At 51.7% G+C, this 23,146-nt stretch overlaps 2 protein-coding genes across 4 annotated transcripts in view; one reads left to right on the forward strand and one right to left on the reverse strand.

The window, feature by feature from the left end:
• BIN3 (bridging integrator 3) overlaps positions 1 to 8,355 on the forward strand; it is a 48,186-nt gene extending 39,831 nt beyond the window's left edge. For both annotated transcript variants that reach the window (XM_008587597.1, XM_008587598.1), the window contains 3 exons: positions 4,844 to 4,985; positions 5,161 to 5,295; positions 7,450 to 8,355. In XM_008587597.1, coding sequence (XP_008585819.1) covers positions 4,844 to 4,985; positions 5,161 to 5,295; positions 7,450 to 7,596 — 424 coding nt within the window. In that variant the 3' untranslated portion in view covers positions 7,597 to 8,355. The remainder of the gene's footprint in view (positions 1 to 4,843; positions 4,986 to 5,160; positions 5,296 to 7,449) is intronic.
• Positions 8,356 to 8,634: 279 nt separating this feature from the next.
• CCAR2 (cell cycle and apoptosis regulator 2) overlaps positions 8,635 to 23,146 on the reverse strand; it is a 15,781-nt gene continuing 1,269 nt past the window's right edge. Inside the window, exons 1-21 of one of the 2 annotated variants that reach the window (XM_008587600.1) lie at positions 22,744 to 23,135; positions 22,322 to 22,417; positions 21,954 to 22,045; positions 21,413 to 21,504; positions 20,887 to 21,001; positions 20,587 to 20,716; positions 20,306 to 20,402; positions 16,163 to 16,282; positions 14,953 to 15,175; positions 14,754 to 14,867; positions 14,321 to 14,484; positions 13,722 to 13,893; positions 13,406 to 13,636; positions 12,117 to 12,353; positions 11,327 to 11,471; positions 11,099 to 11,181; positions 10,588 to 10,734; positions 10,338 to 10,449; positions 10,043 to 10,231; positions 9,697 to 9,902; positions 8,635 to 9,463 (exon numbers count right to left, since the gene is read on the reverse strand). In XM_008587600.1, the coding sequence (XP_008585822.1) occupies positions 9,419 to 9,463; positions 9,697 to 9,902; positions 10,043 to 10,231; positions 10,338 to 10,449; positions 10,588 to 10,734; positions 11,099 to 11,181; positions 11,327 to 11,471; positions 12,117 to 12,353; positions 13,406 to 13,636; positions 13,722 to 13,893; positions 14,321 to 14,484; positions 14,754 to 14,867; positions 14,953 to 15,175; positions 16,163 to 16,282; positions 20,306 to 20,402; positions 20,587 to 20,716; positions 20,887 to 21,001; positions 21,413 to 21,504; positions 21,954 to 22,045; positions 22,322 to 22,379 (2,772 nt within the window). In that variant the 5' untranslated portion in view covers positions 22,380 to 22,417; positions 22,744 to 23,135 and the 3' untranslated portion in view covers positions 8,635 to 9,418. Of the gene's footprint in view, positions 9,464 to 9,696; positions 9,903 to 10,042; positions 10,232 to 10,337; positions 10,450 to 10,587; positions 10,735 to 11,098; positions 11,182 to 11,326; positions 11,472 to 12,116; positions 12,354 to 13,405; positions 13,637 to 13,721; positions 13,894 to 14,320; positions 14,485 to 14,753; positions 14,868 to 14,952; positions 15,176 to 16,162; positions 16,283 to 20,305; positions 20,403 to 20,586; positions 20,717 to 20,886; positions 21,002 to 21,412; positions 21,505 to 21,953; positions 22,046 to 22,321; positions 22,418 to 22,743; positions 23,136 to 23,146 lie in introns of those variants that run through there. The other variant, XM_008587599.1, reaches the window with a different exon arrangement.

A 23,146-nucleotide genomic window follows, 5' to 3' on the forward strand; every position in this document is an offset into this window, starting at 1 on the left:
CCAGGGCCACAGGGGTCCCAGAGACAGCCACAGAGGCTGCCACAGGCACCCACAGCACCAGAGCAAGGCAGAGAAGTGGGGGCCTGACTCCAGGCTTGATTTCACAACCAACGAGGCGGTCTTGAAATCTGATCCCTGGCTTCTGGAGCCACATGGAAAGAACTCTGGCTGCTTCCCACTAGCCTAGCCGCTCACCACCTGCCAGGAAGGTGGGGGCGTGGCAGAGGGGGCGGGCACCGTGTCCGCAGCAGATCCATCCGCTGACCTCGGCATGAGCCCCTGGGCCTGCCTGGCTGCCCAGGCTGGCTTCTCCCTGCGTCCCCACAGCTGACATGCTATCTCCTCCGACCACATCAAACCCCTGCGGCCATGGCCACCTCCCCATTTGCTTCCTCCTGCCAGGAGAGAAGCTCCCAGGGACCCCAGCACCGGAAACGGGAAGCTGCAGCTTTCCTGTCTCTGATGAACATCATGGCTACCCCACCGCCCCCGAGCCTCCCCCCAGGGGGCTCGGCCTCTAATCCCCAGTCCCTGGGCCTGTTCACATGTCGGATGGGGATGCTTTCAATTTCCCTTTCCTGGTGGGTGGAAGATCCCGGCTGCGTGGGCACAGATTGAAGAATGGCAGGCATTCCCCAGCAGCCCGGCTGCTCCCGGCCCACCTCCCAGCCGGCCTCTCCCTCCTGCCTCTCGCTCCCTCTTCACCCCACGCTTCCCCAGGGAGCCAGCTTGGTACTGAGCCTCAGGCAAGAAATGGCAGGCATCACCAGTAGAGCTTTGGGGAGTGCCTGGTGTGGGCCCAGCCCATTCTCCCTTCTTTGAGCATAAATGTAAAACAGGCTCAAGGAGTGTATGGTCTAGTGGGGAAGCCAGACGGCCTTCTCAAGCCCCAGGTGTGGTAACTGTCTGCAGGGTGCGGCGCCATGCAGTGGGCAGTGCTGGGTGGGCTGTCCCAGCCTGCTCCCATCCTGCCTTTGTGTCTGTCTCCCCATCTGGGGAAAGAGCTGAACCGACTTCTCAGAATGGCATAGTCAGCACAGAGGAGCAGGGGAGGTATTAGGGGTGGGCTGGAGTGGACAGGGAGGAGGTGCATCTGAGCTGGGGTGGACAGCAGGGCGTGGCCTGGGGCCCCGGCCCAGGAGCTTACAGCTTCAATCTTTCCCCACGAATTAGGAATTATAAAGGGGGAGCAGGGAACTGAGCAGAGAGGGGCTGACCAGGCTTGGCACCTTGGAGTGAGCTGGGCCCCGCCTCCATCCTTGTTATCAGGTGAAGTCAGCAGGGGCCTCCGTAGGCCCAGGAGACTAGCTGTCTTCGCTCTCCCTGCCAGCACCCAGACCCCTGACCTGAAGGTGGAGGAAAACGCCCACATCTGGGGCAGCAGGGGGGAGTCCCTGCCATCAGACCAGCTCCCTGTGCAGCCCCATCGCATATGCACTGCCTGCCACATGGAGCTGGCAAAGTCCATTCCGTGGCTGAGACATAGAAAATGGGATGGTGGCACCTCAGAGGGCAGTATGGGGAGCCAGGGGCTCCAGATTCTGGTCCCCCAATTCTGGCATCAGCCACCTCAGGATAAGATGGGTCCCCCCAACTAATGTTAGTTCCCACCTCAAATGTAAAAGAGTGTGACACCTGTCCCAACCCCTAGGGAGTCCCAAACCAGGGCCCAAAGCCACCCAAGTGGTAATTTATTAGTGATTCATCGCAGCAGGCTCTTGGTTTGACTGAGGGGTGCTATTGTGGGAGGTGGAAGTTACCTGGGTGAAGATGTGGTTTTCCCAGAGGGTCAGGTGGCTCTAACAGCAGCAGGACCAGTTCCCACTGCAGCCACATCCCCTCGCAGAGGACAGGTGGTCGTGGTTCCAGAAGGCTACCAAGGAAGAGTCTGTGCTATTGGGTGGCATCTACAGGACAAGCCCCAGATCCACACCAGTCTCGCCCTCGCACCTCTGCCCTTTCCCTGCGCCTGGGTTACTGCTCCTCCGTAAGCTGATCAGGTCCCTCCCTTTGGTCAGTGCTCCTGGGGAACTGTGACTCTGGCCCTGTGCGTGAAGCCTGGTTGTAGCTGTGGACAGGGGCTGTGAGGATGAGCAGGTGCGAGTGCTGCTGGGGCCAGTGTGGGTTAAGGACCTCTTGACCAACTAGATGGCGCTGGCCCCATCCTGCACCCAGAGAATGCGTCTCACACACATGCAGCTTCGCTCCTTGCAAGCCCCTCTTTCCAGAAGATGTGAGCTCAAAGGGATGGGATGGTGGTCAGAGCAAGCAAGCTGTCCCCCTGCTGTTTCCTGCCTGTCTCCCACTCTTGTCCTGCCCTGCTCCTGCACCAGCCAGGCACCTCCCAGGCAGAGACCCAGAAACTGAGGTCATCCAAGCAGCAAGTTGCTTTTTTTTTTTTTTTCCTTTTTGTCTTTTTTCGTGTCCGGCAACGGATCGCAACCCTCAGTGTTGCGCCTGTACCGGACCGGGACCGGCAACAGGATCGCAACCCTCGGTGTTGCTCCCACACCTCGCTCAGCCAGTGAGCGGGAACCAGTCTGTATGTGGGATCCGAACCCTCAGCGGGAGCGCCACCGCGCTCTCAAGCGTTACAGTGCGCCACCAGGCCGGCCCCAGCAAGTTGCTTCTAACAAGAGGATCAGGGTGGCTGCTGGTAGCTCCTTGTCTATCAGGGGTAGAGAGAGAGAGGCAGCTTGGTAGCTTCTCAGGCCCAGCTGCACACCTGCTCCATGAAGCCACCTGCCTCTCAGCTGTCGGGGAATGGAGGGGGTTCCCCCAGCAGCTGAAGCTTCATCACGGCAACTGCCTTAGGCAAAAGCAGTGAGACCAGCCCCTCCCAGTGGTATCACTCCTGCAGACCCCTCCACAGTCAACCACGGGTCCTGGTGGAGTCCGCTCACCACTTCTGGTTTGCACAGGGCTGAGCAGGCTCACATCTGCCTGGCAAGTCAGTTAATCAAGAACTGGTTTGGTTCTTGATGTCTGAGGATTCAGGGAAGTTTCAGTCCTCTTACCCACCTCTTTAGCATTTTCAGTTAGGTAATGAGCCCATTGCAGACACTGGTTAAGTTAGAGGAATGCATTTTAGGAGGTTTCCTTGGGGATAAGCCTTTGGTTTCATCATAATCTACTCCCTGGGTCCGTAGCTTAATTTGGTGCATTTAATGCTTAGGTCAAGTTTATATTCTCTATTCCCTGGCAAAAGGATTTATTAGTTTTACCTCATGTACTCTTGATTTGTTCAGACTTTTTTTTTTGGTGGCTGACCAGTAGAGGGCTCAAACCCTGGACCTTGGTGTTACCAGCACCATGCATGAGCTAACTGACCTGTTGAGGCTTTTAAAAACCAAATATGGTCATTTTCCTTTGAGAGAAAAATTTGGGAAATCATTCTTCCGTGGTACCAGAAGGACCCGCCCGAAGATGACCCGTGAGCGTCCTGGTGTGCTCTGGGCTCTGAGTGCATGTGAGTGGCTGAAGCCAGCCACCGACAGTGGTCCCAATGCAAAGAGCACCAGCCTAGTAGCTTCCTCCTGCTCTGGCCTTTCGTCCTCTCTGGGGTCCTCACAAAAACTCCCAGAGGAACAGACTCTTCTCCTTGTCCTGGGTCACCGGCTCCCCTGGTTGCACAGCCAGGGCTCCCAGGGTTCCCTGTGTGTGTGGCAGATGCCTCCTGCCGCTGAGCTGAGGGCCAATCCCTCTAGCAGTGATCGCAACACCAACCGCACCCCAGGGCTCTGCAGTCACAGCAGCTGCCCCGTCTTCTGTCCACTTCCAGAAAACCTGCCTGCAATTTTGCACTCCTGTTAATCAAGGAGCATGCAGCATTTCTGCCCGGGCCCATAAGAAGCAACCCCGCCCTTTGCCTGTCTCAAGATCCCACTGCTTTCGGAGTTGAAGATGACGCTAGTCCTACTGTCATGCCCATGGGGGGCAAATGTGCCAAAGCACCTGCTGCTGCTCTCTCTGAGCTGTCACTCTGCAGTGGTCCCCTTCATGGTCCTATTGAGTCATAGTGGGGCAGGGGAGGGCCTCCAGCCATCTCCCTAAAGCGTCTGGCTGGATGGTTTGGATTTCTGCTTTTCCCAGTTGCAAAGGAGCCCTTGAAGGAGAAGGTGCCCTTGGCCAGGAATAGGTTCAGATTTCAGTTTTGAGTCATAGTGGGGCAGGGGAGGGCCTCCAGCCATCTCCCTAAAGCGTCTGGCTGGATGGTTTGGATTTCTGCTTTTCCCATGTTGCAAAGGAGCCCTTGAAGGAGAAGGTGCCCTTGGCCAGGAATAGGTTCAGATTTCAGTTCTGTCGCTTACAAGTGCCATTGGGAGGTGGTGGGAAGGGTGGCACACAGAGACCTGGGACACTTGGGTTCTCTTCTAGACCATCTCTACCTAACTGTGACTGTGGGAAAGTCACATGTCATCTCTCTAGCCTCAGTTTCTTTTATCTTTTAAAATGAAGATGATGGCAGGTGACTTCCAATGAGCCTTCCAACTTTGCCACTGTCTAATGCACTTCTCTGTCATGTGTTGAGGCACATGTGACGAGGGTAGGTGAGGGCAGGGGCAGAGGGAATGGCATCGTTCATCCCTGACCCTGACCCATGTGTCACTTAGATCCCTTGGCCCTGTCTCCTTTCTCTTGTCCTCACCCCATGATGCCATTCTCAGTAGCCTGAGCTCCACACTGGCCAGGGCCTCATTGGTCTTGTTTACTGTGAGGTCCCCAAGACCCAGAACAGGGTCTGGCACTTAGGAGGTACTCAGTCCCTATTTTGGGGTGAATGAGGAGCTGCCAGGCTGCCCCTCCAAGAATGGGCCCATGTCTGATCGAGCTGTGTTGGCAGGTTTGGCAGTGTCTTTCCGAGCCTCAACATGGCGGTGAAGCGGCGGGAGCAGGCCTTGCAGGACTACAGGAGGCTGCAGGCCAGGGTGGAGAAGTACGAGGAGAAGGAGAGGACAGGGCCAGTTCTGGCCAAGATCCACCAGGTACCCAGGAAGAGGGAGTGGGTGGGGCAGGTGCTGTGGGTGAGGGGAGGAAGGAGGGCCATCGTTGTCACACGTGGTAAGTTTCTCCCTCCACCTGGGGACCGACAGAACCAAGACACCAGATGTTCCCACCTACAGCAGCGAGAGTTTTGACACCCAGGATCTTGTTCTTCAGGCCCGAGAAGAGCTCCGGCCTGTGCGTGAGGACTTTGAAGCCAAGAACAAGCAGCTGCTGGATGAGATGCCACGGTTCTACAGCAGCCGCCTTGACTACTTCCAGCCCAGCTTTGAGTCCCTGATCCGAGCACAGGTGAGGCTACTGCTCCAGGGTGACCAATGCTTTTCCCTTGGGAGAGAGCCATAGGCTTTGTGGGCACCCCACTCCTCCCCCTGCCCTTGGTACTGCCCCACGAGGGAGTCCATTCCATCCCAGAGGCCAGGGCCTTGGTGCTCCAGGGACTCCAATTTTGTTGGACTCTGGTTCCTATGTTGCTCTTTGGTTAATCCCAGCCCTAGGGTAGACAAGGTTCCTTTTTGGTCAATGGTTCTTCCCCGTTTCTCTCTCCTCTCACATTTTACTGTAAGCAGCAGGAAGAAACCAGGCAGCACCTTCAGCCACTCATTTTGGATGGGCAGGTTCTTTGCCTGGCGTGGTCTAGAGATGAGGGATCCAGAGGCCATAGGGTAGGGACGTTTTCTGAGGACCCAGCACCCCTCCCCTCTCCACCCCAGTTAGTCCTCTTCTTTTAGCAGGAGCCCACAGGGAGTCTTGACTTTGAGCTACCCACGGAGGGGTCCCTGCGCCCTGGAAGCCATGCTCAGGGCTACTGCCTGGGCCGTCAGGCCCTGGTGCACCCCACAAGAAAAGGCAGGCTGGGCTTAGGCTGTGTGGATGCTGCCACCCAGCTATAGCATTGGGGCTGGGCAGGTGGCGGGCAGACACAGGCCAGACCCTGTGTCTCCTGCTACTCAGGTGGAAGGACACAGAGGGATCTGTGCCCATTCACCTTGATGCCTTTAGCGAGGATTAGACTCCACTGGCAAAATAGTAAAGGTTAGGATGCCAAAGTCAGTAGGTCTCCTCCATGTAGGACCCAGCTGAGGGTGCTCAGCGTCACCCTCAGGACCCTGCTACCCTTCCCACCTCTCATGACCAGGTACCGAAGCTAAAGGTACACGTGTCCCAGCTGCCACCTGCTCGGTTCTGTTTTTGGCTGGGCATCTGGCGCCCTCCAGTGGACACCATCATTCCTTGTAGATTCAACAGTCACGTCACAGATGCCCCAGGACAAGTATGACTCCCACCTCCATCCCTGCCACTTTTGGAGGACACCAAAAGCCATGGGGCCAGGCACTTAGCACCAGGAAGCCCAAGTAGGATTTAGGCTAGAGCTGGGACTTGTTAGTGACCTACATCATTGGTCCTCTGTGTCAATGGGGGTTCCCCATACATGGCCCTGGAGGTGAGAGCTTCCCTCCGGCAGCTGCATGCATTGCCCTGGAGAAATGGTTTCAGGGGGAGCCCTGTGCCATCCCTTGCCTTACTGTCACCATCCCTGCTGCCCCTAGCAGCCTGGAGGCTGCCCGGCGCCCTCCTGTTTCTCACAGGAGGTAGCTGCAGGGGGAGCTGTTTGGGGGGTTAGGAATGCCCTGTAACCAAGCAGCGGGGTAGCCAGGGGTTGTTTACCGCCTCGGCACCAGCCTCCCCCTCACCCGGCTGCGCTGCCATTAGTCACTGGAGAAGTGAGCATTCCTAGTGACTCACCCTGCGCAGTGCAGCTTGGACAAGGAGTTGGGGGAAGGGTGGCCAGACGCATCCCCAGCACTTGCCCTGGCCCCTGAGGTGACAGCAGTATGTCAAGACCTTCTTGATCTAGCTTCCCCCCAGCCCAGTGGAAATCCAGCCGTGGAGCCTGGGACTTCCCCTGACACAGCATGGCCACGTGCCCCTACATCCCGGCCTTGCCTTCCTATTGGTGGTCTCCAGGTCTCTAGCGTAGAGCAGAATTCCTTCTCCTTGGAGATGACTGGGAGCTGGAGTGCTCAAAGACTGTGGAACACATTCATGAAAGTGCATGCTTTCATCGGCCATGAGGAGGAAACTGAGGCACAAATGGCCCCTCTCCTCCTCTTTGGAGAAGCCCCTGGTCCTGAGCCAGCTGATGGGTCTCCCGTGCCTCCAGCTACCCCCCAGTACACAGGCCAGCCACTGGGGAGGAGTGAGGGTGGAAAGGGCGCCCCAGCCCCCAAGGCCGTCACCTCCCTGCTCCCTGCAGTCCTCAGTGGGCTGTACTGAGGATGGCTTCGCCCTGCAGTTCAGGGGAGGGCTGTGGCGGGGAAGGCGGAGGAGGGAGGAGCAGGCATCAGCGCTGTGCCCCGCGGGTGCTGTGCATGCTTTAGCACTTGTGCCCCTGCCCCAGAGTCCAGCACTTGCAGACGTCCTCTCACTCACTTCCCACCCCAGGTCGTGTACTACTCTGAAATGCATAAGATCTTTGGAGACCTGACCCAGCAGCTGGACCACCCAGGCCACTCAGATGAGCAGCGGGAGCAGGAGAATGAGGCCAAACTGAGCGAGCTCCGAGCCCTCTCCATTGTGGCCGATGACTGAATTCCCAGCCCTCTCAGGAGCCTCCTGGGTCACAGGTGACCTCTAGTCGCTGCCATTTGCAGGCGTAGGCTCATGCTCCTCCCACATATCACAGAAGTGTGGCAACCAGCCAGTTGGGGATAGAGATGCCCCCTCTCTACCTTTGAAATGGGCGTCTTCGTTCCCTTGAGCCTAGTACCAGGAGCCCCACGCAGGCTACCATCTACCCACCCACGGCCCCAGACAACAGGTAAGCAGCATAGAAAACCGCCAGCCTTTCTTCTCTCCGACTAGCCGTCCAATGTACGTCCTGGCCTAGGGCCTGGCAAGCTCCAGCCCCCAGGAGGGCATGAGTTTTGTCAACTCAGTGAAGGGTCTTAGCCCTGCTTGCATGGCAGGGAGCGCATCTACCTCCCTCCTGAAGACCCATCCTGGGGAGTCCACCAGCCCTTCATTGCTTGTCCACTTCAAAGACTTTTTTTTCTGGGAGAGGCCTGTGACACTGCCCTGGGGAGCCACAGCAGAGCCATAGTCCTACATGGTCCGACAGCCCCAACAGGCCCCACTCCAGCATCCCAGCACAAGGGCTGGTTCAACGCAGGTCAAGTGCAGGGAGGAGCCCATGTCTGTCAGCCATGTTCCCTAGGTAACTGGGACTCAATGTAACTATCCTACCATACAGAATGTCACACGCCAATTCACAGACCTCAAAGCAAGGGGTTTGTATCTCACCCGAATATTTGGAATTTTATTTTTTCAAGTAAAGTTTTTGATAAAACACTCATGTAGTGTTGTCCTGTAACTTCAGGAGAGGAGGGGAAAGCCACTCCGGCTTTGTCCAGAGTCCTGTGGCCCTCTGCTGAGCTGGCAGGAGCCCTACAACACGCACCCAGATTCCAGCAGGGAGCAGCCATTCCAGAGTGCAAAGGCTGGCACTTCCCACAGCCCTGCCCCCCTTCTGGAGAGAAGTACACCATGGTCCTGCAAAACCCTGGGCTGCAGACCAGGAGGACAGGGGCCAGGGATGCAGCAGGGAAAGGATACAGAGAACACATTCGGTTTGTTTTTGACTTTGGTTTATTTAAAAAACAAAAAGCCAAAAAAAAAAAAAAAAAAAAAACCAACTTTTAATACAAAGTCAAACAACCACGGATTATGGAAAGAGGTGAGAATTATGGGTAACAGGGAAAAGGCTGGGCCAGAGCCAATACCACATTCTGAACACAGGAGCTGGGGGAAAGGTGCTGGTTTCTTCTGGCTAGTCTGGGATGGCTGGAACACAGCGTTCTATTGGCAAACACAGCCCAACTCTGAGGACTTTCTAGCACAGACTCCATTCCTGTGATGGCCAAGGGAGACCCTTTCCCCAGGAGTCTACGCCTGAAACCGAGCAGGATTTGTGCCTTCCTGGGGAAGGGGTTCTTAGCCCCAGCCAGACTCCATGTCTGTTTCTTCTGTTTATTGGCATCAGATCTTGTCACAGACTCAAAAAGCCTTTTCCTCCCGTCTTATTCTAAACTGGAGGAGGACAGGAGAAAGTCAGCACAAGACTAAAAGGGCCCCAGGAGAAATTCCAAGGTTGAGGGCGAAATTGACATTCTAGGGGTGTGAAAGATGTTGGATTTACTTGTAACAGGAACCAGGGTTCCTCACACATCAGTCCATGGTGCATAGACCCCCACCCTGACGGCTCGACATGGCCTGCAGAGGCTGAGCGCAGGGGTCAGCCACCCCTGCCCAGGGCTCCCAGGTCCTGCTCCAGCTGCTTTCTGGTACCAAAGGGCTCAAACTTCATCAGACGCCATCGCTGACCTCCCAGGATGGCAGCTCCTCGCGAGGCCCCTCAGTTGCTGGGTGCAGGCTCCTCCTTCTCTACCCAGCTGTCGGCCTGTTGGAAACAGAGGGGACAAGGGTCAGGACTGACCAGGAACGCTGACTGCCACCTCCTGCTGCTGGGTAATTGAGGCGCCAGGCTGCTGGTTGTTGATCTGGGAGAAGCTAGTGGAGGAGCGTGATGGCAAGGTGACTTGGGCAAAGGAAAGAAGGGGCTGGCGTCCTGCAGTCACCTCCAGGCAGCTCTCGACAGGGTGCAGTCGCGGCTGCTACCTCATCCCCGCTCACCTTTTCCACCATCCTCTGCACCTCAAGCTGCAGCGGAGTCAGGCGCCTCCGGAACTCCTGCAGCAGCCGCTGAAGCTGGTTCTTCTGTCGTTCCGCTGTCCGCGCCGTCTCCTCGGCCTCAACCAGCCGGGCTCGCAGCTCCTGCGTCTCTGCGGCCAGTGTCTTGTTTGTCATTTCAGTGGCTGAGAACCGGTTATGGCTCTCCTCTGTGAAGTGTGGGAGGAAATACCAGAAAGATCACTGATCAGTCGAGCACTGGAGCATAGGGCAAGCAGCCTAAAGCCAAAGGATGGGGTGTCCCGCTAGTCTCTGCACAGACATGCCCTTCACGTCCTGGGCTACTCACCCAGCTTCAGTTCCAGTGTGTGAATCTTGTTCTCCAGGTAGAGCCGGCCACTGTCCTGCTGCTCGGCACGCTGCAGCAGGCTCCCCACATTGATCAGGCTACCATTGTGGGGCACGAGGCCCTTATGTTCCATGGGGGCAGCACCTGGCTTTGCATTCTTGCCAGGAGGAGGCAGCAGGTCCAGGTTTCCTAGAAGGGGCCATGAAAAAGGTTTGATTAAGGAAAGGGTCCCAGAAGGAGAAAGCAGCCTGTCCTGCCCTTACTCCACTGAAGGCTGCCAAGCACCAGGACATACCAAAGAGCACCTCCTCAGGGAGCCCACTGTCTACACCCTCTGGGCGGCTGTACTGAAGGCTCCGGTACTGGCAAATGTTCTGGGTCACCACCCTGCTGACCAGCTGCTTGGCCTAGAGAAAACACACACCCAGACACCACTGATCGGAAGGTGCAAAAACCAGAACAGGAGTGAAGTGCAGGTCTGTGCATATGTGCGATAGGGGAGGCCATCCAGAAAGGACTGATGGGGCATGAGACAGAGAAGGCACCTGCTCCGCACTGAGCCGGAGCCCAAGGGTGAGGAGGATCCTCTCCAAGTCTCGCCGGTGCAAGTAGCCACACCAGTTGGCATCAAAGAACACAAATGCAAGAAGACAGTCCAAGGGGAGCACAGCAGAGGGATCCAGCTCCTTGGGCTGCAAAGGAAACAGAGATGAACAGGACTTACAAATAGTTCTCAGTGGCCAATCACCCAGACACGGCCCTTTTAAAATCCAGCAGCTTGGCTGACATCATCACACCCAAGCAGGCAGGTCTCCAGGCCTGTAACCAAAGGCCTCTTTGGGGCATCTGCACAAAAGAACCTAGTGTGCTCCTAGATCAGGCAGAGACAGTGAAATGTTTTCCTGGAGCCTATGAACATGCTCGTCCATGAGCCAAGAACCACATTCTGTCTTCTGTCCAGGAAGGGAAGAAGCCGTTGGTAAGCATGCCTCTCCCAGGAGGGAATCAGAGGCCCTGCCCAGCTCCATCACTGCTGAGCCCCAGAAGAGGTCTCACCATGTCCTGAAGTGAAGAGAATTCCATCTCTGACTGGTTTGAAGCAACGGACCGGACCTCCGAATCCTCCAGCTTTGCTCCTGCTACAGAACGCCAGAGGTGAGCATGGGGCAGGGACCACATCAGCCCAAACCTGCTCCACAGTCCAAAGAGGAAAACGGTTATGACCACAGACCCAGACAGCCACCATCCGAGCCTCCAGCCTCCCGCTCCCACCACTGGACATACCGAACTCTTCCTCCCCGTCGTCCCTCAGGAGCAGCAGCTCCGGGTCCAGAGCCATCTCACACAGGTCCTCTGCCACCTCGCCCCGGGGCTTCTCTTCATCCTCTCCCACAGAAGTGGGGGGTTTCAGCAAAAGCCCATCCTCCTTCTAGAGAGGCAGACCACAGTGATGAAAGAAGTGTAATTGCTGTACTTACTAACAATCATGGCTAGCATCTGAGTATCAGCTGCATTCCGGGCCCTGTGTCAAGGGCTTTGTAAGTCACTGTCTCATGTAATGTATTTCATTCAATTACATGGGATTCAGAGCAGAGCAGGGGCATTTCCAGACACCTGGGATTTTCCTCAGCAGTCAACCTCAGTCCCAGAAGAAATTATGTTTACTTGACAATATTTAGACCAGAAGTAGACTCATGTTTTAGAAAAGGTTAAAAATTTTAATTTCTCTAGTTACCCATCAGGCAGTCAGAACACCATATGTCTTCCAGCATTCTTGGTGACTGGGATTTCTGTGTTGCCATGGCTTGTAAGTCACATTTCCCTCTACTTTTCTGTGCCACCTGCCCTTCGCCTGGGTGTACCACTTACTAGCTGTGTGGCTACATGCAAGAGATTAACCTCTCTGGGCCTAGTCCACACCAGGCTTCCGAGGAGCACACAGTGTGATGGGGAGGAAACAAGATATGACTTGCAAAGTGCTGAGAACAGTGCGGGGTGCAGATGGAGTGCTGGGTTCCGGGAAGCATTCTATCTGTGGTCTTCAGTGTCAGCCCAGGGGGACGAAGGTACTCACCAGTGGGGCATCTGCCTCTGCAGCTGCGCCCTCGTTCTGTACCTCGTCCTTAGACTCCTTGGCCGCCTCCTCTTTGACAGTTTCTTCCTCCTTGACCACTTCCTCCTTGGCCACCTCGTCCTTCTCAGGTTCAGGTGGGGACACGACCTTTTCAGGAAGGCTCAGCAGCATCTTATAAATCCTATAGCCAAAATCCCTCTGCAGCATCTCCAGAAACAGCTCAGCCAACACCATCACCTGTTGGAAGAGGCGGCAGCAGCCCATGGGCATCAGGAAAAATTGGGAGTGTCCCCTTCTCCGTGGGAGACTCATCCCAAGTCCCCCAGTGGATGCCTGAAACTGTGCACAGCAGCACCGATCCCACACGTTCCATGTTGTTTCCTACATGTACATAGCTAGGATAAAGTTTACCAGTTAGGCACAGTAAGAGACTAAGAACAATAATAACAAAATAGAACAATTATAACAATATACTGTAGTAAGTTATGTGAATCTTGTCTCTCTCTCTCCCCCATCTCCTCTCCCCTCTTAAAATGTAATGCCTTTTCCATCCTAACCAAGCACATGTCACGTGCTATGGCCGTAACGTTGACAGCTGGAGGTGTGACAGCAAAGCTAGCACCAGTTTCTTCTTCCTTCGTTGCAATTTCAAGGATGGAAGATTTGTTCTTACCATAGATGTCAGCAACCTCAGCATACAATTTTTTTCCTCCTTTATTAAGTCAGGAACTTTCAACATTTCACTTAAAAAAAAGCACTTTACAGCTTCTCTTTGGCATATCCGCATTACCATCTTCCCTACTCTTGTGCTTTGGGGCCAATATGAAGTAAAAGAAGGGTCACCTTAACACAAGCAAAAGCACTTTACAGCTTCTCTTTGGCATATCCGCATTACCAGCTTCCCTACTCTTGTGCTTTGGGGCCAATATGAAGTAAAAGAAGGGTCACCTTAACACAAGCCCTGCATTCTAATATCCAAGAGGGCAAGTAAGTGACTAGCAGGCAGGCAGCGTACACAGCCTGGACATACTGGACAAAGATGATTCACATCCTCAGCAGGACAGAGCAGGATGGCATGAGATATCATTATGCTACTCAGAATGGCGCCAATTTAAAACTTATGAGTTATTTACTTCCGGAATTTTCTACCTCATATTTGCAACCTGCAATTGACTGTGGGTAACTGGGACTGCAGGAGTCGAAATTGCAAGTAAGAGGGGACTACCACATTCCAAGCCCCACTATCCCATACGCCCAACCCCACAACCTCCCAAGACTCTGACACCTACCTCAAAAGAGACCCTTTCTTTTGGCCTCCGATCCTCCACAATCCCATGGAGGGACAGGTTTACACAGCCAGGACGTGCAATGACAGCAGGTTCCAGAGGAGGTGGAGGGGCCTCTGGGAGATCAGTGTCCATTTCCTGCTGTGTGGCAGCCTCCAGAGTCTCTGCATTCTGTTTAGAAGTGTCTGCTGCTTGCTCCGTTGCATCAGATGCCTGCTCAGTAGGCTCTGTTTCCTGTGACAACAGCCGAGATGTGACCCTCTAGGTCCCGGGGTCAGGGCACCTACTTCCTCTACTTCTCCCCAAGACTCAACCTTACCCCTGGTGCCTCCTGGGGTGGGGGAGCTGCCTCTGCAGCCTTCTGCTGGCACAGGGCCTCCCACTCTTCCAAAGTAGGCATGATGGTCCAGACATCCGGCAGGTACACCACCACTGTCTGCAGCCGCCGAGGAGGTCCCGGCTGCAGGTACTGGAACTCGGCAAAGCGCCACCTGCTCACAGCAAAAGGGAAAAGGAGTAGTAACCCATGACACATTCATGCAGGTGTCACATTTATGCAGATGTCACATCCACAGGTAAGCGCTTATGGTTCTAATCTGCACATAATGAGCATGTGCTACATGCCAAGCATAGCAAGTACAAACCAGACAGGTACTGTACAGGGTGCTAAGGCAACAAGTAGGAGTGTCAATGTGGCCTCGGGGATCAGCTGGCCTTCAGCGCACACACGGCCCTAGTCATGCTCATACCTAAGGCATCCATTCGTGAGGCAGCTGGAGAGGTGGAGGGAGGCCCAGGCCGTGACTAGGGCACAGACAGAACTAACTGGCCAGAAAGGGGCAGAAGCTGGGCCTTCCGGACATAATCTCCTCACCTCAGTGAGCTGGCCACAGACAAGGCACAGGGAAGCACACTCACCATTTCGTGCAGGTGCTCAAGTCAATGCCAGTCTGCGCCTGCGCACAGCGGATGGCAGTGCGCACCAGCACCTGCGGGTCGGCCTTGGGGTCAAGGCCATCCAGGGAAGGCGACCACTCGCCCCCAACCAGCACAGCCTCCTCTTCTTTCCGGCCCAGCAGAAACTGCAAAAAGATGACCTGGGTTTCTCACTGAAGGCCAGGCTAATCAGGAACTAAGGCAGCAGACGTGGTGCAGAGCCCACCACGCAGAGGGGTCTCCATCCATTCACATCAACCAGCCACCTCACACTTGCTGAAGGAAACACATCTGAGCCGTTTTTCTTCCTAGGCTTGTTTCTCTACATGAGTGAGCAGGAACTGAGCTGCTAGAAACCTGACAGGCACTGGATGTGACTGATGAAGCAGCTTGCGTCCCGCGCTCCAGCTCTTACCTTCATCTGCTTCAGAGGGTGTTCTGGCGTCTCCCTTGGCTCAGCCATGTCATCCACAAAGAGCATGCAACAACGGTACAATTCTTCCAGTCCCGGGGAAGAAAGCAGCAGTACCTGTGCAGCAGTGCCATGAAGGAGACACTCAGAGCCTTCTTCAGCCTCCAACCACCAGGTAGTGACAGGAGTCTAATCACCTTACCTTGGAACTGTAAGCGGGGTCACTGTCTGCAGGCATGGGCTCAGCACCTGTGTCTGGAGCTGCCTCCTTCTCAGAAGAGACCTGGATCCGGCTCGGATGATGGAGGGAAAAGGGCTGGCTCAGGGGGAAAGCTGACAACCAGTTCAGATGCACGGACAGAAAATCCGAGGGGACCAGGAGGCTGCGGTAACGGCGCTGGAGTTCTAGGAAGTCACAGATGGGGCTGGAGGGAGAGAGCCAGGAAAACCAGATTGAAATGAAATCATAAAAGACTTGAAAAAAACAAGCAAACTATTTTTCAGTCTAGGAAAGAAGAGCTTTCTAAGTAAAGCATCTCTCAAACAGTAAAGATATTTCCTTACTGGCCAATTGCCAAAAAATAGGCAAAGACAGATAAAATTTGACCACTTAATTTATAATCTCTATAGGGCAAAAGAAAGTCCAACTGGGAAAGGAGAAAAAAACACTTGCAATACTTAACAGAGAAATGAGTCATTGTCTTAATATAAAAGGACCTCAAAAATCAGTAATAAAAAGTTTAAAACCCTAAGAGAAAACAGGGATAAATGACATCAACAGGTAGGTAACAGAAAAAGAAATACTTAAGACTTAAAAGCCCATGAAAATATGCTCAATCTCACTTACAACTAAAGAAATGCACACCGGCATATCACTTTGCACCAATTAGAATGACAAAGATGAAAATTTAGGTAATACAGGGTTTGCAAAGGCCTGATGAGCAAGTGCTCCATGCCTTGCTGGTGAGGATGTAAGTGGATCCAGCCTCTTGGAGAGAGCTGGCAAGGGCTATCAAAGTTTAAAATCAAGCCCTTTGAGCCAGCTGGTCCATGTCTAAGAATTGACGCCAACAAGATACCTGCACCTATACACAAAGATACAGGTAGAAGGTTGTTTATTGAAATATTTATGATAATTAGACTGCAAATAGAGAACTGGGTAAATATAATTTATCCAATCACATGTAGTTGCTAAAAAGAATGAGATTGATCTAATAAATGTTAATATGGAATAAACTCTAAGATATAAAATTAAGTGAAAAAGCAAAATATCAAACTATGTACAATAGGTTTCCACTTAAAAAAAAAAAAAATGCTGAAAGAACACACATGTGTACTTGCACAGACCACCTCTTGTGTACATAAGGACTGTACCGAGCAAGCTGCAGCCCCACCTCAGCCCCATCACTCACCTGTCCACAGTATAGGGTGTGAGATGGACCCGGTAAGGAGGCAGGTCATGCCTTGGTTTCTTAGCACCCCAAGGCTCCCCACCAGCCCGCTGTTTGCGTTTCTTGGAGTCATAGTCATCACTGGAGGTTAATCCATCACCGGAAGTAAAAAACCACACTGTCACATTTGTATTCAATACATACTGGTCTAAAAAGAAAGAGCTGGAAACAATCTGAATCCCCAACACTAAAGAAATGAATACAGAAGCCATGCTAACAGCCACATGACAGAATGTTATGAAGATATTAAAATGGATGTTTAAATTCTTTTAATAACATAGAAAAACACTCACATATTAAACAAAAAGCATAATATGCAACACTACAAATAAAGAAGGACTACCTATACCAAAAAAAAAAGCTTTAAGACTGAAAGGTAATAAAATATTAATGGTAGACTATGCCTCTGACTGAGAAGCTTATGAATAATTTTCTTTCTTATAGTTTTCTGAACTTTATAAATGATCTTTAGTTAACATGTAATTTTTTGAAATGAGAAAAAAGAATTTAACTGATTATCTTTTAACAAGAGATGCATATATGGTACCACATATGGATTCCATAATGTAAATTTTATTAAAAGAGACAGTTCATGGTAACAAACCCTTAACTGTACACATTAAAGTCATTAAAATACTCAAATCCTTTACTCCAATAATTCCACTCTTGAAAATGTATCCTCAGAAAGTTAATTCAAGAGAAGAAAAAAGGTTATATATAGTGGAAAATATCAAGCAACATAAACTGAGAGAAAGCCACACACATATCTAGTAATACCCACATGTCTATAGTAATTAAATATAATAGCCACACAGCCACTAAAACAATCCTGATGATTATGCTGCAATATGGGGAAGATGTTTAAGAATACATAACAAAAATGTGAACTATAAGATTAAAATTGCAAGGAGTATAGAGTAGAGATGAAAACTGGAAAAGAATACAGGAGAAAAAAGTAGCAGTAAGTGATTTTCCTTTTTAAAATTATTTTCTAAAATTCTTCAATACCTACCTGTTAATAACAGTTGCCTTTAAAGGGGAGGAGGCAAAAACTATACATTTTTATATTATCTTAATTTTATATAATAGCATTTTTGTAATAAGTCACTTATTACAGTATTACTGTTATGTATACCATAAATAAAAATAGTAGAGGAGAAAAAAACTGTACACCATTTATAAAATGCCAGATTGATAAGGAGGAAATCTTGTGTCATATGAGAGAAATAAAGTCAAGTGGCAATTCTTCATGCCTAGGGAATTGAGTTGATTACATTTAGCAGAAGGTTTTCATTCTTTCCTTTGACACCTGCCTGGGTTGTTTCCCTGTTCATTACACCCCTAAGTAACTAGGCTGGTTCTATGTAACACGAGCTTTTGGTTCTTTTCTCTCATATTGGCCTGGGTCACTTCCCTGTTAATGAGCACCTCCATCCAAAAGTAACCGCCCCATTGGCCTTTATGGGACATCAGTGCTTCCATGTTTCTAGCAGAAGAACCATTCCAGAGTCACAGTGACGACTCTCTTCAGCTCACCGGTGACTGAGTGAACTCTTCAGTAAATGCTGTGGGCCTCTACTTAAGCTGTATGTTCCAATAAATCCTGTGTATTCAACGGCCACAGTTCTCTCCCCTTACTGTGAACTGTCCAGAACAGGTCAAAAGGTAGCACGAGTGGGGCCGGCCTGGTGGCGCACTGCTACAGTGCGCCGCTTGGGAGCACGGCGGTGCTCCCGCTGAGGGTTCGGATCCCACATACAGACTGGCCGCTCACTGGCTGAGCAAGGTGCGGGCGCAACACTGAGGGTTGCGATCCGTTGCTGGTCACGAAAAAAAAAAGACAAAAAGGAAAAAAAAAAAAAAAAAGGTAGCACGAGTGGGAGACACCTCAGTGACCGCAGCAGCAGAAGCCAAGCTGGATACACCTGTCTAAAAACCTCAGCATGTCAGCAGTCCAATGGAGACATTGTTCCCTGCATCCCACAGCCTGGGATTCCAAAATAAAAGCCTGGCTTCCACGCAAAACGCTAACATGGCTGAGTCCTTTATAAATTGATGCTGTTCCCCACAGTGACCCATTCCTGCTACCCCTCTTCCTACTCTGCACATTCTTCCTACTGACTAATGCTAACAGCTCCCTCCCAGTGGTAATACTTCTTTCTTTAGAAGATACGACACTGAAGCGTTAGGGCCAAAGTAATGGAACACAGACCTTGCGTGGGGCGTGCCATGCCCCGTGCAAAACAGTCAAATGCAACCGACTATACAGAAGGCCTGAATGTGAACGTAAAGCGGAAAGCCCACAGCAGTCATTGATTTCCACCCAGGCTACATTATCCCTGAAGGCAGCTGTGATTTTGTAATGAAGCTTTTAATAAACCCACAGAACATGAGAAGAAGGTCCTTAGAAATTGAAGACCAGAAAGATGCACAAGATAAGAGGTGTGGGTGAATGCAAAATGTACGTATCAGTGACTTGAGGATGGGACAAATGGTTTCAAGTAGTGGAGACACTGTGGAAAACGATCCTAGACAAAGCTTCCCCGTAGTTAGAATTCACAATGACCTACCCCAAGGGAACAGACACTAGCTTCAGCACAGAGATCAGCTACATCTCTCTGCCTCAACTTTTTCTCTGAGGAATTCCATGCTCCTTTGGAGTGTTTATGTTGGTTTGCATTGTCAGCCCCTAACATGCAATAATCTACTGGCATCTGAGATGGCAACGTTTCCTTCTGTGTACAGTTCTTGTTTCGAAAGAGCGATATGACATGAGGGAACTTTCTGGAGTGATGAAAATGTTCTATATCTTTTTTTTTTTTTTAAAGATGACTGGTAAGGGGATCTTAACACTTGACTTGGTGTTGTCAGCACCACGCTCACCCAGTAAGCTAACCAGCCGTCACTATATGGGATCCGAACCCGCAGCCTTGCTGTTATCAGCACCACACTCTCCCGAGTGAGCCACGGGCCGGCCCGAAAATGTTCTATATCTTGATAGGGCTGAGGGTTACATGGAATTTGCATTTGTCAAAACTGTCAAGATTTGAGCATTTCAACCTATCTAAACTTCACCTTTAAAATTTCTACCTTAAAGGGCCGGCCTGTGGCTCACTCGGGAGAGTGCGGTGCTGATAACACCAAGGCCAAGGGTTCGGATCCCATATAGGGATGGCTGGTTCGCTCACTGCCTGAGCGTGGTGCTGACAACACCAAGCCAAGGGTTAAGATCCCCTTACCAGTCATCTTTAAAAAAAAAAAAAATTTCTACCTTAAAAAAAAATCAAGTAGGAGCAGTAAGAAAATGGGGGGAGTGATGAGAAAGAATAGCAGAGGATACTTGTGGAAGCTGGGTGATGGGTATATGAGAGTTTATCATACCTTTCTGTTTACATATATTGAAATTTTCCATAATAAAAAGTTAAAATGAAGACAGGCAGAACTAGAACAAGTCTTAAACTAGTCTAGAGCTTAACTCCTAGAGAGACAAGCAAAAACCCTCAGGGGGGAAGGAAGCAGGATAAGAAACACTTGAACTGGAGAGAGGACAGACCCGACACTCACAGTTGACATGGGATTTTGCCTAGGATGCCCCAAAGGCCCAAATCAACCATACTTGCTCCACAGATGGCCAAGAAACCTGTCTGCACGTCCGAGGCACAAGGCCTGAATTTCCGGGCTGAGTGCAACATACACATTCTCACAGCACACTTATGTATACAGTGTATAAAAAGAAATATTTTAAACTAGGAATTAAAACTTACACTGCAATGTTACAATTTTAGAGGATGCTGCTATTTTCTTGACAGTTTTGATTCTTGGTATCTCAATCTTAGAGACTACAAATAAAAGGGAAATTATATATTTTAAACTATCTCAACATGACATTTTGAAAGATGAACTATGTCAAATACCTGCTTGCTAAGCCAGTGTATAAAGTTCCAACATCTGTATATACAGCTTGATGTGTCTGCCTATTTCAGGGAAAAGAGACTAGGATCTAGCTGCAAAAAGACAATGTTGGTTTCAACACATGGCAAAAAAAAAGGGACATTGCTCCTAGAGGCAAATAAAACATCTTTCCTGTCTTGATCATCTTCTTACCTTCGGCCCTGATCCAATCGTCCATGAGGGCCCCGAGCAGGAAATCTGTTCAGGTGGCTCAGATGAAGTGTGTGGGATGTTTGGAAGAGACTCAGAGCTGCAGAAAGGAAATGGCCGGTGACTCAAAAACGCTAAAAATCTGTCCAGCTTCCCCCTCCCTTTCTTCCAGGACACAGAAGTACCCACTTCTATTCTGGAAGTAGCAACCTGAAAGTTGAAAGTCTATTCATCCAGAGTATCCCCTAAAGCCACACCACAACATCCATGCCTCTGGTACTCACGCTTCTGAGGAAAGAGCGGGGGAATCCGGTGAGGCTGAAAGATCAGCTGAGGCTGAGCTCCCAGGATCCCTTGCTTCTGGCCCAGGGCTGCCACATGCAGAAGGGGAGGTGCTGGGGACTTCAGTAGGGGCTGCAGGACAGTACCCAGGAAATTCAGGGGATCCCATGCTTGACACAGTCACTACCTTGGAAAGATGCAGTCCCACGCCCTCGACAAATGTAAGGTTCCTGCCCAGCTGTCAGGGCACAGGGGCTCTGTCCCTCCCCTTTCCGGTGCACATGGTAAGGAGAGATGAATACCTGGTTGGAGAGCGTCTGCACCTTGACAGCATTCCAGGGCACTGCTTGACCTGGGTTGTATGCAGCCTTCACCAGCACCTTCTCACCCAGCTGGGGCAGCCGGCCCTTCACCACACTGCCAGCACACAAGCCAGGAGGCCATGTCAGGGGAGGGACCCTGGCCAGGTCACCCTGAGTGCCCTCATGAGGCCCTTCTGTCAAGATTTCTCACACCTTGGGGCCGGCCTGGTGGCGCACTGCTACAGTGCGCCGCTTGGGAAGTGCGGCGGCGCTCCCGCCGAGGGTTCAGATCCCACATACAGACCGGCCGCTCACTGGCTGAGCGAGGAGCGGGGGCAACACCGAGGGTTGCGATCCGTTGCCGGTCACGAAAAAAGACAAAAAGACAAAAAAAAAAAAAAGATTTCTCACACCTTGCATAAAAACAGCAAAGCAGTGGCTTGGGGTGAGGAGGAAGGGACCACCAGCATGGTGAAAGAACTCAATCCAATATGCATTTTCAGTAGGGGACCAACCTCAAGCCTACCTTAGCTGAAAAAAGACCTCTTCATCCACCACCCCAAAGTAGTCATGCAAGCTGGTGACAATGCCAGTGAAGACCCGCTGTTTCTCCCCACCCTGAAAGAGAAGTGGGCAGTTTAAAAGTAACACGTAGCAACCTGGACAAAAATCACACTCAGCCACTAAGTTCTCATCTCTACCCATGCCCCAGCGCAGAGTATTCCATCAAGATTCACGTGGAAGGAAGCATGTATGTATAATGGACATATTCCATCTTTGGGGCCAGGGGTTGGGGAGGACACCAAGCTGATTCTTGGCTCACAAGCTTCTTCTAGGATTTCCAATTTTAGTTTAATTCCAAGAGGTACCATAAAGATTTCCCTGGAGCCAGAAATTAAGACTCCTCAGTCTGAGGGGTGTCTAGTCACCCCCATATTGGCCCACTACCAGGATAATGGTCAGGAATGATGAACACTGGCATGTAAGAAATGAAAGAGCATCAGACATGCACACATGCTGGGATAGTCACAAGGGCTAAAACTAACTAGAAAGGACACCCAACCTACCTGAAGGTGCCTGGCATTTGGGGACAGGTCTGTGGCCACAGGAGGAGTGAGCAAACCAGGAGGAGGGCCCAGAAGAGATGTTGAAGCTGCGCCTATGGAGACAGAGAAGCAATCTCCAGGAACTGCGTCTACCACCTTAAGCACTGGAGTCAGCTAGAAAATCTGGTAAACCCAAAGTGCAAAGTGGCTCCAACCAGCTCCTCCACAGGGCCTCTCACTGACAACCACTGGGTCATCTCCTATTTTCCTAAGAAACATCAGCAGCAAATTGCTCTCCACCAGGGAAACGCCAAGAGCCATATTTCTGAAAACTAACTCCAGAGCACATACTTCCCAGTATGAGGCCAGGCGGGGAGAAGGGTGATCACCTGAGAAGTTGCGTCCCCCTGGAAGCGGGTTGATCCGCTGGCGCTTAAACTGGGACATTAGGAATGCTGTCCTCTTTCAGAGTCTTGGGGGAAAACCTTCAATCAGAAAAGAAGTAAGTTAACGGCTCATACGGAAAATTTCCATCTACCCCCAGAAAAGTGGAGAAACTTAAGGAAGTAAGGAAAGCAGGGAGGTGGTACTGAGGATGAAGACAGGAACTGGATAGAGAAATATAAAGAGCAGGAAATGGGACAAGAAATTACATTATTCCGGTTCGCCCTCACGATAACGCGGGGAAGCGAGGGGGGTGAGGGTGATATTGTCATAGTATTTCACACAAATGGAAACTGAAGGAAGATCAGTGAGATCAGGAGTATTGCCAGGGGCCACATAACCAGTTAATGACAAAACTGGAACTCACACCCAGGTCTCCCAACAACTTAGCGTTCCTCTCACTAGGCCACGCCACCCCCAGATTGGCTGGCGGAGTGGGGGGCTAGAAAGAGCCCCGGTGACATTCATTCATTCAAAAATATCCGCCAAAAAGCTCCACAGCAGGGCCCGGGAAAATGGAGAAGGCCGGCGCGGGCGAGGAGATGGTGCGGGCCCTCTCCCCGGAAGCCCAGCCCGTTGTCCCCGCGACGCGCTGCTGGGAGGCGGTTCTCCGGCCGGCCGGACGCGTAACGGGCTGTGCGCCCGCGATCCCGCTCCCACGCTCCCCGGCCCTCCGCTCCGGCCTCGGCAGCCGCCGGCGCCGAGCTACCGGCCGGGCCGCGGCGAGGCCACCGGGGGAGGACGGGGGCGCGGGGGTTCCCCTCCTCCCC

Source organism: Galeopterus variegatus, unplaced genomic scaffold (genome assembly GCF_000696425.1).
Source record: "Galeopterus variegatus unplaced genomic scaffold, G_variegatus-3.0.2 Scaffold4463, whole genome shotgun sequence".
Taxonomy (NCBI): Eukaryota; Metazoa; Chordata; class Mammalia; order Dermoptera; family Cynocephalidae; genus Galeopterus; species Galeopterus variegatus.